Here is a 12,480-nt window from a genome sequence, read left to right on the forward strand (position 1 = left end):
ATGGCAGGACAGGTTCTGTTGTTTTCTCACGGTGAAGGTGCATGCACATCCCTGGGGAACAAGAGCTTGGCCCTCTCCCCTGTCTGGGTCAGGGCTGTGTGAGGTGGCAGAGCTCTGACTTCAAGGTACACAGGAGGCAGGAGTGGTCAGGGCTGAACTCTGTTCCACAGGGAACTGCACTCCTGGCCATGGGCAGGATGGGGCCACCCAGCCCCTCCACCTCCCCCCAGCCCAACACAACAGAGACACAAGGCAGTGACTGTTTTATTTCAAAGTAGAACAAAGGTATCTTTTATTATTCTTTCCAGAGCTGAGAGATTCAGCTTTGCCATAAGTGTGTCTGTGCTCAGACTGGCTCCTTGTGTGCATTTACTCAGAGCACATCTATACAAGGCAAACCAAAAGCAGGAGATGTTTCATAACTTGGCTGAGTCTCACCTCTGGTAAAGAAATCCCATTACCCAGCCAAACACGCTGGCTTGGTTCCTTGCACAGCACGTGCTGCCAAGCAGACACCTCTATAGAAAAATCTAAAATCAAAATGCACTTTCAGACATTCCACATCAACTTTCCCCCTCATTTTGCTGGGAGTGAGTTTTGGCTCCAAGTGTATCACCCTCACTTCCCTTCACACCTCTGCAGCTGCTGAAGCAGAGTTAGAGTGCATCGAGGATGTTGTCGATTTTGGAGACCAGGTCCTGGCGCTTGTTGGAGTGCATCTTCTCGTTCTCGATGTACGTGTCCTTCTTCAGCTTGCCTGCCACCAGCCGCTCCGCCTCCACCGACGACTTCAGCACCAGCTCCTTCACCTGCCCATCCAGCTTCTGAATCTCACTCACCTGGCAGGGGGACAAACCCAGGCAGTGTTAGAGGAGACAGAACAGAACAAAAAAATCCCTACAGTGAAGCTGGAATAGAAGAGATGGCAGATGATAGCACTGACTTCATCTTCTGCTAAGTAGAAACATCTCCAATCCCTGAATGCTGCTTCTCTAGCCAGCACATTAAGAGGAATATCCCAGAATGGGTAACTAAGGAGTGCAGATAAAAGGGCCTCCAAGGACCCAGGAGCCATAGTGGCAAGAGACTGTGAGAGTATTTAATGATGGATTTTAAAGGCTTCAAGCTAAATCACAGCTCTGACAGCTGAAAGCTGTGTCCCTACAGTTAATGTTCATGGTGTGTGATGGGAAATCTGCAATGACAGAGCTACTCTTTGAGTTAAATAACAGATTAACCAAGGTGGCTATTAGCTAAATGAATCTTAGAGACTAAAGTGTCCCTCACTTGGGGTTAAGTGGCTGTTTCAGGTAAGTGTTAAAATACATTGAAGGGAAGGACAGTGGGTGTGTGTTCATTGTGCTGTGGCTTTCAACATGGTAGAGCAAAACACCCCCAGAGGAGCCTCACATTACCAAAATTCTGTCAGCATCAAATGTAAATGTGCAAGAAAATAAGAGATGAGAGAGATTTTGGGTTGACTGGTGTGAGTAGTAGAGTCAGAACTGTTAATTTGTTGATAGTTTCCATTTTTTGCTTATGTGTCACTGCCAGGAGCTCAATGAGAAGTATCAGGATTGTGTTACAAAAGCATTAACCTGTACAAATGCAGCTGGTTCAAGGACTGCTTAAGAAACAGCACAAGCAGCTGTTTACTAGCAACGCTTACATGGCTGCATAACTGAGATTACTGCAAAAATAACAGTTTTCATACACCCTTGCAGAGATCAAGCCATTTTCAGATGGAAAAACCCAGCCTAGACTGGCTGCAGAAACCCACAATTAAAACTCCTGCAGAATACTTGACAGAGCCAAGCACAGGAGAGCTTATAAAATAAATTTTCATGTCTTACTTTATCACATAAGTCAGAGCCTTCTGTCTTCAGTTTAGACTGCAGAGAGGCTATTTCACTTGTCAGGGCCTTGTGCTCCATCTCCAAAGACTTTTTGCCACTGTTGAGGGTGGAGATGTCCCGTGACTGCTTGTATTTATTCACTGCTTCATCGAAGTGGCGGTACAGCCCCAGCCTCTTGTTCACCAGAGTGAGCACCTGCTCTGTGATGCAGGCAACCTTCATCCTGGCCTCAGCAGCTGGATCCTGCAAGAGGACAGGGGGAAGATCAAAGCAGTCATATCTCTGACCTGCATCAAGCCATGCCGGCAATCTGCCACAGGACTGTTATAAAAACTGTTCCCTCTACAATTAAGTCAACTGACAGTAATTAAGTGAATGGTGCAAGTGCTGATTAGGGGAAGCACCTTTCAGCACTCAGTCCAGCCCAACAAATAGTTTAACTGTGAAAACACTGCAGAGATCCCTTCTTCTCTGGGGGATTCCTTTTTATGCAGCAAGCAAAACTCTAGTTAGCTTTATGACACCAGATCATCCCTACAGGATGCTCAGGTTGAACAAAAACTATCGGTAAAACATTGGAATGGCAGGAACATTCAGTGAGAATTACTGGTATGAAAAATCATCATTCAACAGCTGAGAAATCTGCTTATATTCTCACAGGGCTCTTCATCATACAGACCTTGGTGATGGAGAAATCCAGCCTGACATAGACAATCACAGTGAAGAACAAGATGTAAAAGGCTCCAACTACCAAGAGAGGCTCTTGCAGCATCAGGATTTTGTTGAAGGTGTAATGAACCTACAAGAGAAGTTCCAAACACTGAGCAGTGCCCCATGTTACTGCAGGGTTTACTCCTCTCCTCAGGCAGCAGCAGAACCACCCAAGCAGTCCAGTCAGTGTTTATTTCTTAGGTGTTTTGACCGAGCTGCTGGATTCAGAGGAGGCACAACTGCTCAGGGCCACACTCACCACGATGTCCTGGATGTGCTGCTCCACCAGGTTGCTCTTGTGTGCCACAATAACAGGACGTCCAAAAGTGTCCAGATATGTGTAGTGAAGTTCATCTGAGGCACGATTGATTTCATAGGGGCTATCCACATGGATATTCCTGTGGGTAAAAGCAGACAGTCCCATATGACTCTATGGTGTTTGACAGTATGTAACCCAAGACTCATCTGGGCAGTTGTAGCCTCTAGCACAAGGTAGTTTATGCAGTTTAAACAATGCTCTACGATGAAGCAAAGCTGTGTTCCAAGATCTCCTCCATATGCAAAGTCATGGTTTTGATTCACTGTCCCCAGGCCATTAGAGCAGACTGGAGAAGTGCCACCAACACAGCACTGTCTGCAGTAACAAGCCAGGAGGAATCACACTTACTTGGCTCCTTCTGGCAAGACAATCTTGACAGTCAGAGAGTCTGTAACTTGCTCATCAAACACATGGTCAACAAACCTCATCTTCAGGGCATACTGATCACCTAAAAGTGCAGAGCAGAGAGTGGTTACAGTTCCTCAGAGAACAAGGGACAGCCTTGAAACTCAGCTCCCACCCAGAGCAGGAGCAGAATTTGCATGGATAATTGTGCAGCAGGGGGCACTAGCTCACTAAGATATATTTTAACCAGATGTCTACAAAAACCTGAAGGAATTTGCATATTCTAGAAAAAATAGCTGGCAACTGCTGTTGCTAAGGTCCTGTGTACCACGGCTTTCAATTCTTTTCTGTACAGCAACTACCTTCAAACACACAGGAGGATGATTTTTATTCCCTTCTGAGCCACCCACCAAGATTGTAGAGGTATTCGTAGCTTGGCAGGTTGTAGCCAATGATGTAATGGGTTTTCCAGCCCCCAAAGAGCGGGAATCGGGGACGGATCTCCATCTCCACAGAGTCATCCAGGACAAGAAGGTGGCTGGTGGAGATGTTCCCAATCTCATCTCTGTAATAGACGTCCTGAGCAGCAGCTGGGAGAATGGTCTGTAGGGAGAGAAGCAGCAGTGAGTGCATCAGAGGGGAGTGACTTCCAGTGAAACTAGCAAAACCAATAAAGGCTGGTAAGCATTGAGAAACTGTGCTCCCACATGAGACATGACAAAATGGCCATTCAGCTGAGTGGTAAAATTGTGCCATTATAAGCAATCCCACAGGTGGCTGCCAGCACTAAAATCACTTGGCGTCCAAATGAATGTGCTTTCTCCAGCTGGGTTTCAAACTCCCCAGGCAGCAAGGGATCATCATGCCCACCAAGACAGCAATTCCCTTTTCACTCCAACTTGCTGCCCTAGCTGACTGGGCTTGCTAGCTTTACACTCAACAAAATGAGATTTCTGTTTGGCTGCACCACCCTAGAGAATTACAACAATCAATCCTGAAGGCTACAAGCAGTGAGAAAGGTTTTGGTTCAGATGAGAATACATAACACTTTTTACACCTGGCTAGCAGAACCACAGCTTTAATTCTTGTTGTGTGCTTTGTGAGCAAGGAATGAATGTGTGAGTTTCCAATTAATACTGCTCAACATGAGGAGGATATGAAGAGAGGCAACTCTGAAAGTAAGGGGGTAGGGACAGAATGAATGGTCCTTGCACGGTGGAAAACCCAAAACAGAGATCTCAATATTAGGAGTAAGGGATTTAGAGGGTCCCTGAGATTGGAGGGGTGGGAGTGTGGAAAAAACACCACATGCTCCTGTATGTGCAGTCTATTGGACCAGCAAATGCAATAGAATGTATGACCTCCTAATGCTGCTTCCAAAAGCTATTCCTATCCAGCACAAACTTTCTCTGAAAATAGTCCAGAGTTTTAATATTCCCTTATTACTCAGGTATAGTTACCAAACAAAAGGCAAAGGACAACTGCAATTTTTTTTGTCCCTCTGAGGACCTAAGAAAAGGGGAAGTCACAGTTATAGAAACACATGACATGTGCAAAATGTCAACCTTAAAAGACTTGACAGAAGAGATCCCACTGTCTGGCTGTCTCTGGTAGTCATATCTGGAGAAAGGCCCTTTCAGCACTGCTCCTGTGTGCTTCAAATCAACCGTCTCTTCAACAGCAATGTTACCCCAGTGAGACACCTCAATGACTCGTGTCATGCTGGTGATGGTCAGGAAGGGACTGTTATTTTCATAGTGCACCTTCAGAGTGTCCTAATGAGGGAAAAAAGATAAACTGTCAGATCTAAAGGAAGTAGCAAGCTCCCCTCACAATGATCCATTCCATGTGCCACAGAGAACCCTCCTTGGCAGATGCACGTTCCTGGCACACAGTTTAACTCACAGCTGACCTGTGATTTCTACACGAAAGCCTCTGCTTCCCACTCTCCAGCCTCTGAGACACATCTTCCACATCTATAAAGTGCTCTCTGCAGAGCCACAACCCCTTTGCAAAGGAATTTACCTGGCTGTATGGAGGGATGTCCTTGAAGGGGCCATATTCAATCGTGTCCTCAGTGCGGGAAGGGTTGCCCAGCTTGGTGTAACTCTCCACGTTCCTGGAGGCCAGCTTGACACGGGTTGTTTGAGATTTGGTGACGTACGGTGAGTAAAAATAGTGATTTCCTTCAAAGACCACAAACTGCTTCTCACTTTGAGTGATGTGGGTGGGATAGGGCTGCAAGACGTGCGTGAAAACCATTTCAACAGAGACACGGACCTTGGCTCCTGGGGCCAAAGGAGAGGGCAGCTTCACCGAGAAGAACTTCCCACTGCAAGGGAGAAGAACAGGTAAGCCATGTGGGATCTCCCTGGAGAGGGCATCAGCTCCACCCACTGCAACATCCCCTGGGGACAGGTGACCATGTATCACGTGTGTAATGTGTGATTTGGGCAGGTATTTCACTTGCTCCTCCAAGACATAGAGATGTCCTGTCCCAGCAGGTGTGATTACTCTACTGGGGAAGCAGCACAGGCTGAACTGTGTCCAGGCACAGCTACAGTCTTTGATTCACAAAAAACCACATAGATCCCTTTTGGGAAGAGGAATGGTGACATACCCCTCCCTAATCCTGAATTTATAAAGCTTCAGTATGAGTTTTTTTCTATTCTTCTCCAGATGACAGGAATGATCTGCATCAAAGGAAGCATGGGCACAAGTACAGAAGACAAATCACAAACATCTTAAGCACCTGCTCCCACAAAGTCTATTCATTCTCAGATTTTTGCCCACAGGATCTGAAATTAAGGAATGGCCAGAATGGGAGCAAGGTTTTGGACTAGGGTTCTACAGAATGGATTGAGACTCCACCAAATCCAAATGTAAGGATTTGGACTGGACAGACCAAGGTGATGGCAGAAGAAAACACGCTTCATGTCATGCCTGGTGGCCCAGGGCAGGATCACATGAGACATCCAGCCATGTCAGAAGCCAAGGTCTACCCTGGCATCTTAACTCCACAGGCACTGTATTCTTCAAACCCAGCTGCACTGTGCTTTTGAGTCACTTTACAGGCACCTCTCAGCTCCCATGGCTCAGAAGACACCTGCCTGCAGCATCTACATAATATTCTGAGCTTGGCAGTACAGAGCCTGATGCAGACAGCAGCATCCTCTCTCCTGGCAGCAGGAAGAGCCTGCACTGGGCCATGATACCCAGCACTCTGTGGTGCTCTACACACTGCCTCAGGGCACTAAACTCTCTGTAGTCAGCACTGCCAACTGAGAGCTCAGAATGGAGGAATGGGTAAGAGCATGACGAAATACTTCTCTCACCTGGTGTCCCAGGGGGCCAGGGCATTACTCAAGGGACTGAGTACAAGAGACTGAGTACAAGAGACTTCTTTCTGAGGAAGAAAACAATCCTGATCTCTGGGTGCTGGAACTGGGGGAGTATCTCTGCTTCACTGTGAGGACAGTTATGAACCCCCCATGCACAACTCTAGGTATTCACCTTAGAGGGTGATACTCACCTTTTGCCCTTAACTTTGGTCTCTTTCACTTCCAAGGCGTTCTCCTCCTCTTCCTCACCTTTTACCTGTTCCCGAACAACATATGGGATCAATGTGCTTTGTGTTCCCATGTTCTCAAGCCATAAGTTGCACAGATGAGAATATTGATCAAATACTTTTGTGATTTCCCTTGTGACTGGGGAGTGAGCAGGCCAGGTGGAACATGGCTTCACCCATCAACGTACACTACAGAACTCTGCACACAGACATGCTATAGAGCACTGCATGTACCACTCTCTGCTGTATGTAGAGTTTATCTAAAGTGACAGTACCTCTGGGGCTAGGACAGAAATATTGTCCTACTGCTGCTCCGACCCTCCTGTGGGTAAGGGCCGTGCCCCCCGTCCCCTGAGGCTGCCAGCCCTGCTCCGTCGGTGCTGGCGGCGACCCCAGCCCAGCCTGTCGGTGTGAATCGCCCCCTCATGGCCTCCAGGCCTGCCACCCCCGCCCTCACCCCCCCGGCACACACCCCCATTCCCGGCCGGCGGCGGGATCCGGGAGCGGCGCTGAGGACGCGGCAGTGCCGACGTGTCCCTCCGGGCGCGGGGCCGGGCAGCGCCCGCGGGCCCCCGGGCGCGGCGCTCGGTGCCCGCTGCCTTCGCTCACCTGCACGCCCAGGTGGGCTAGCCGGGGCTCCAGCCCGGGTTCCAGCGCCAGCAAGAAGGTGGAGGCGGCCGCGCCGCCCGGCGCATTGGCGAGGCTGAGCTCGGCCGAGATCTTGGCCAGGTGCGTGCTGAGGTCCAGCGAGCGCCGCACCTCCTCCAGCACCAGATCGGCGCTGGTGGCGGCGGCCGCCAGGCAGAGGAGCAGCAGGCGGCACGGCAGCCCCGCCATGGCCGGCACACCGCGCGGGGAGGGCACAAGATGGCGACGCCCGCTCTGTACGGGCACGGCACAAGATGGCGGCGCCCGGTGGGGGAGGAGGCGCGCGATGGCGGCGCCCACCGGCGCTGGAGGCCCGGCCCCGTCCTCCCCGCCTTCCGCGGCGCTGCGGTGAAAAGCTGGGCGGACTCTGCTGGACTCCTGGGGGTGGGTTCGGCTTCGCGCAGTTCCGGCGCTTCCCGGCGGCCCGGCCCTATCGGCGAGCTCGGCTGTTCCCGCTGGGCGCTGGGTCCCTGCCCGTGCTGAGCTCCCGGGTCTGGGCAGGCTGCGGGACCGGTCAAGCGGTGCTTGTTTGGCCATGCTGAGATTTCCCATTTCTTTTTCTGCCCGAAAAAGAGCGGAAAAACAACTATAACAAATATTATGGGTTGCTCAGGGTTTTCAGGTGCTCCTCAGCCTCGTCTCCTGCCACGGCACAGAGCAGCTCTGTTTCTCCATGTTTTTAGCAGTGGCTGGTTCCTGCCGGGGCTTCCAGGGGCCAGAGATGTCAGTCCTGCTGGAGGGATGGGAAGGCATTGGGAAGTGCTGGGCACAGGAGTGGGAAGGCATTGGAAAGTGTTGGGCACAGAGATGGCTCAGAGGAGCTGTCGGTGTGGATGGCACTGGGATGTAGCACCAGGCACTGCAAAGGGATGGACTTTGGTGCTTTTTATGCTGTTAATTAATGAGCTTCACATTGGCACAGTTCATCTCACTGGTCTGGCACACATTGTTGCTCTGGAAGGTGAGGTTTAACACAAATAGAGTTAAGACGAACCCAAATTTTCTGCTAAAAAAATACAAATAATTAACAGCTAGGTGATGCCAGAGTAGAAGTGCTGCAGGTAGCCAAGGCATGGTAAGCAGCCCTGCACTGACTTAAGGCAGCTGGGGAAAGGAAAATGTTAGTGGTTTAACACATGACTGGGGAAGAGGTGATTGACACTTTATTCTCAAATATCTAAGGCAGATAAAAGCAAGGAACGGATGTTGTCTGCTGTCATTGCCAGAGCAGGGCTTTTGCCTGTGAGCCCTGTGGGACAGCAGACCTTTCATGTTTGCATAATGTGATCCAGGACTCAATCTTTCTTTGAGATCCTAATAGAGTCACAGACATAATTCTTTGATTTGGCCTGAGATTGCCAAGTATCGGAAGAGGATTTCCTAAATTACATGTTTGGATATGGAGTCAAACAGCCCCTTGGCAAAGGCTAAATAGAATGGGATGTCTCCTGGTGTGCTCTGTTCAAAACAGCATAATTTCTCAGCTAGCCTTCCTTTTCTTCCCTTACCATGCCCCCACCCCCAAATTCCTGTCATGGAAATTTTCTTGGCAAATGACTTCCATTTCCCTTTGATTTATGTACGTAAATACATAAATGCCTGTGAATTTGGCAACTCGCTCTGTAAGCATATCCTAGCACAAGCAGGTAGTTTTGTCACCGTGTTTCGGTGACAGTGGTGTTCTCTTCCAGCAGCACAGCGGGAGATGCCTGCAGGGGTGGGTTCCACCTCCTCAGCCTCATGTTTCCAGCCAGGGAAACATTCCAAGTCCCTCTGCTCTCCAGGAAAAGCCTGTTTATCTTGGCCTTATCCACAGAGCTGGGCTTTGGGGCCTGCAGCTGGGTAGGCATGTTCAGGGGGAAGCAACTGTGAAACATGAGAGGCTGAGCAGAACAGCCACCTCTAATTAAAGGCTGGCCAGCAGTGCTGCATCTGGGGACTCCCTGGTTCCTCTGCTGGGAATGGCTGTCACTGTCCTTCCAAGTGTCACACAGAATAAATGAACTCCAGTCGGCCTCCTTAATTACACATGCAGCTCTTATTTCCCTCTCTCCCTCAGGGCAATTTCTCCTGGTAAAGGGAGGGAAAGAAACAAATGCATATGTCCCTTATGTCTGGAAATAATTGGGCTTCAAGTTGTTCCAGGCCAAAAATTTCTCTCCAATGGGTTCATCTCAGAGGCTGGGTTTGACCTGGCTGGTGAATGCCAGTTTCAATATGTGACCCGTCCCAGACCCTGGTGAGCTCTGAACCAGAGTGTTGCACACTAACCTCGTGTTTGATTCCATTTCTAATTGTGATAATTGAGTCATGCTGAGCCTGTGCATCATCTGCTTCAAGACTTCAGCCCTACCACATAGACTAAATTTGTCTTTGGGCTGAAAAGGTGCTGCCTTTGGGCTTGTTCAAGGCTGAGTTTGGCTCTGCAGGCCCTTCTTGCCACTGCCCTGTGAGCAGTGCCAGGCTGTCCTTCATGCATGGGGTCAGTCACAGCTGCTGGTGGCCCCTGGCTGGCTGTGGTGGTGGCTGGGACACCTCTGGGGACAGCCTGGGGACAGCTTGCAGGCTGTGCAGTGCCTGTGTGTGTATCTAGGTACCCAGACCTGGTGCCAAATAACAGAGAGAGGCAGGAGTTCAGAACTGCTTTTTTTTGTCTCTTTATATGTTTTTTTGTTCTCTCATTGCAAGGAATGTCCCCCTCCAGCAGAGAGCTGCAGGTCAGGAAGCAGCATGAGAGGTGAGCAGCCCCTGGTGCCATGCAGGCACTGGCACAGTGCCCCAGCTCCCCTGTGCTGAGGAGAGGGTGTGTCAGCCCCTGGGCTGGAGCAGTGGGAGGGAACAGCCCGATGGAGCCATCTGCCAGGGCTCAGGGACCATCGTGGGCCAAGAAATGCCTCTGGCAGGAAAGGCCATGGCCAGAACCGCACCCCAGGAAAGGCCCTGTGCTCCTCTGTTTACACAGGGCTGATGCCAAACTCAGCCCTGTGTCATCTGTCAGAGCAATTTGCTCTCAAGGAGGGAAGGAGAAGTTGTTTTCTGGAAGGAGTGACTGGCTGTGACCACAGAAGCACACTGCAGCCTGTAGCAGCAGGGAACAGGATTTATTCTGCTGTGATCCTCGTGCCAGAGGGGAGCTTGCAGCAGGAATATGCAGGGACCACGGTACAATGTGTTGCTCTCTGAGGAGCCCAGGTCAGGGACAAAAGAGAATAAACAGGGCTGGGTATGTGTAGGTATGTGTAGCAGAAGTCATCCTGGCAATGCCTTGAAGATTTTAACACAAATCTATCAGTGATCCTGAAAAAACTTCCCTGCTTCAGATTTTTTTTTCAGATTTTATTGTGTTTCACTGTTTAACCCTGTGTAGGTAAAATCAGCCTTTTGGCTGCCAGTGGGAGGCAGAGGGCATTTCTCTCTCTCTTTATTCAGTCCTGAGCAAGGTGTTGGTAGTTGCCAGCCATGTGCCATGAGAGCACAGGTATGAGGTGGCTGAGTGATGGCAGAGCTTGCTTAGCCTTGCTAAGGCCCTCAAAAAGCAGCTGGAGAAAAAGAACAACAACATTCTTCCAGTTTCATTATTTTTACAACCTCATTTTTTAACTTGTCAGCACAACTCACACTGAGCCTCTGCCAAGCCAATCACGCCATTATTCTTATTTGGGGTTTGACTGTGATTTCCATGGAATGGTGGACTTAGGGGGGCTGGTTGGAGCTTGGTTCCTACTCTTTGTTCAGCTACTCTGGAAACACATTGCGCCTTCACAGAGAAAGTGGTGATGGGGCACTGTCTGTCCAGGGGCTGCTCCTCTGGATTTTTTCAAGTTAATTTAGTTATCTGCAGTAGCCTCTCCCACTCCACTCCTTATAGTGCTCAACTTTCTTTAAAATAATTTTTTCCTGGTTTTAAAAAAAATGTGGTTTATTCTCCTTGTCAGACCACAATACTCAGGAAAAAATAATGAAAGAAACCTGCTTGTGCACAGCAATTGTATGAAGCATTGGGAAACACACAGGGAAAACCTCCTGGAAGAATGTGGGAGAGCATCTGTGAGTCCTGCAAGAGGTGAGACTACTGTGTGATGAGTGTTGTTGAAATAAGGAGAAAAAATTGTGGAAAAGAGGGCATTTCATCATTTAAAAAGTACTTTAAACTCTTCTTGGAGCTTACTAAAAATGTAACTGAAATAGCCATAGGCAGGCACCGGCAGGCTGTAAATGAAAAAAATCTGCTAGACGTGTACAGTTAAAATGGAAAAGCTGAGCAAGGTATGTGGTCCACACAAGGAGAGCTGCCTTGGGCTGGGTGGCTCTGGATTTTGTCACAGGATCAGAGCATGTTTTGGATAGAGGGAACAGTGCTGTTTTAACTATATTTAAAAAATGAGAGTGTGATCAAGGTTGCCACTCAAGTACTTCACAGTTCACACAGGACCTGGCTACACCCACAGCCTGAAAATGCCTTTGGTGGACTGGCATCTGCAAAGCCACAGGAGGAGAGAGGAGGGCAAAAGTGCCTATCTTGGAAAGACAGATGCTGAAAACCAAGGAGGCAGGGAACCTGCTGTCCTTCCAGGCTCCAGAGGAGGAGGCTGAGAGTCCTAGCTATGGGCAGACCTGCTGTCTCCTGGGGCAGCAGCTTCATCTCACCCTTGTGCTGCAGATCAGCAAATCCTTGCATGGCCTGAAAGAGAATTATACTTCCCCATCTGCTTGTTTGCCTCAGGGCTGCAACCTCCCAGGGCCAGTGATGGAGGCAGCAGCAGCCGCGTTTGGCTGAAATCACAGCGATAAATCCACTGAAAGAGCCTGCAGCAGAATCAAGGTGGGAGCACCTGAGAGGTTGTGCTGAGATCCCTGACCTGGGCTGGCCGGCAGCTGCAGGCAGCGCAGACACCTGTGCCCCGTCCAGACCGGGCGATGGAGCCGGTTCGCAGCTGTGAGGGATGACAAAAGCCTCACCTGTGCCCTGGCCCTGTCCCTGTCCCCTCGGCCATGTCCCCTCGGCCGCACCCCCGCCATGGCCGCGCGTCGCC

The 12,480-nt window shown here is 49.8% G+C and overlaps 1 protein-coding gene across 1 annotated transcript; it reads right to left on the reverse strand.

Annotated features, from left to right (window-relative positions):
* Positions 1–262: 262 nt before the first annotated feature.
* RPN1 (ribophorin I) lies at positions 263–7,700 on the reverse strand. The gene is made up of 10 exons (XM_059480262.1): positions 7,409–7,700; positions 6,764–6,828; positions 5,257–5,563; positions 4,797–5,006; positions 3,642–3,834; positions 3,235–3,334; positions 2,827–2,965; positions 2,536–2,655; positions 1,854–2,099; positions 263–839 (listed from the first exon to the last, which is right to left on the reverse strand). The coding sequence occupies exons 1-10, from the start codon at positions 7,634–7,636 to the stop codon at positions 657–659; spliced, it is 1,791 nt and encodes a 596-aa protein (XP_059336245.1). The 5' UTR covers positions 7,637–7,700; the 3' UTR covers positions 263–656.
* Positions 7,701–12,480: the final 4,780 nt, after the last annotated feature.

This window comes from Ammospiza nelsoni, chromosome 11 (genome assembly GCF_027579445.1).
Source record: "Ammospiza nelsoni isolate bAmmNel1 chromosome 11, bAmmNel1.pri, whole genome shotgun sequence".
In the NCBI taxonomy this organism is placed as follows: domain Eukaryota; kingdom Metazoa; phylum Chordata; class Aves; order Passeriformes; family Passerellidae; genus Ammospiza; species Ammospiza nelsoni.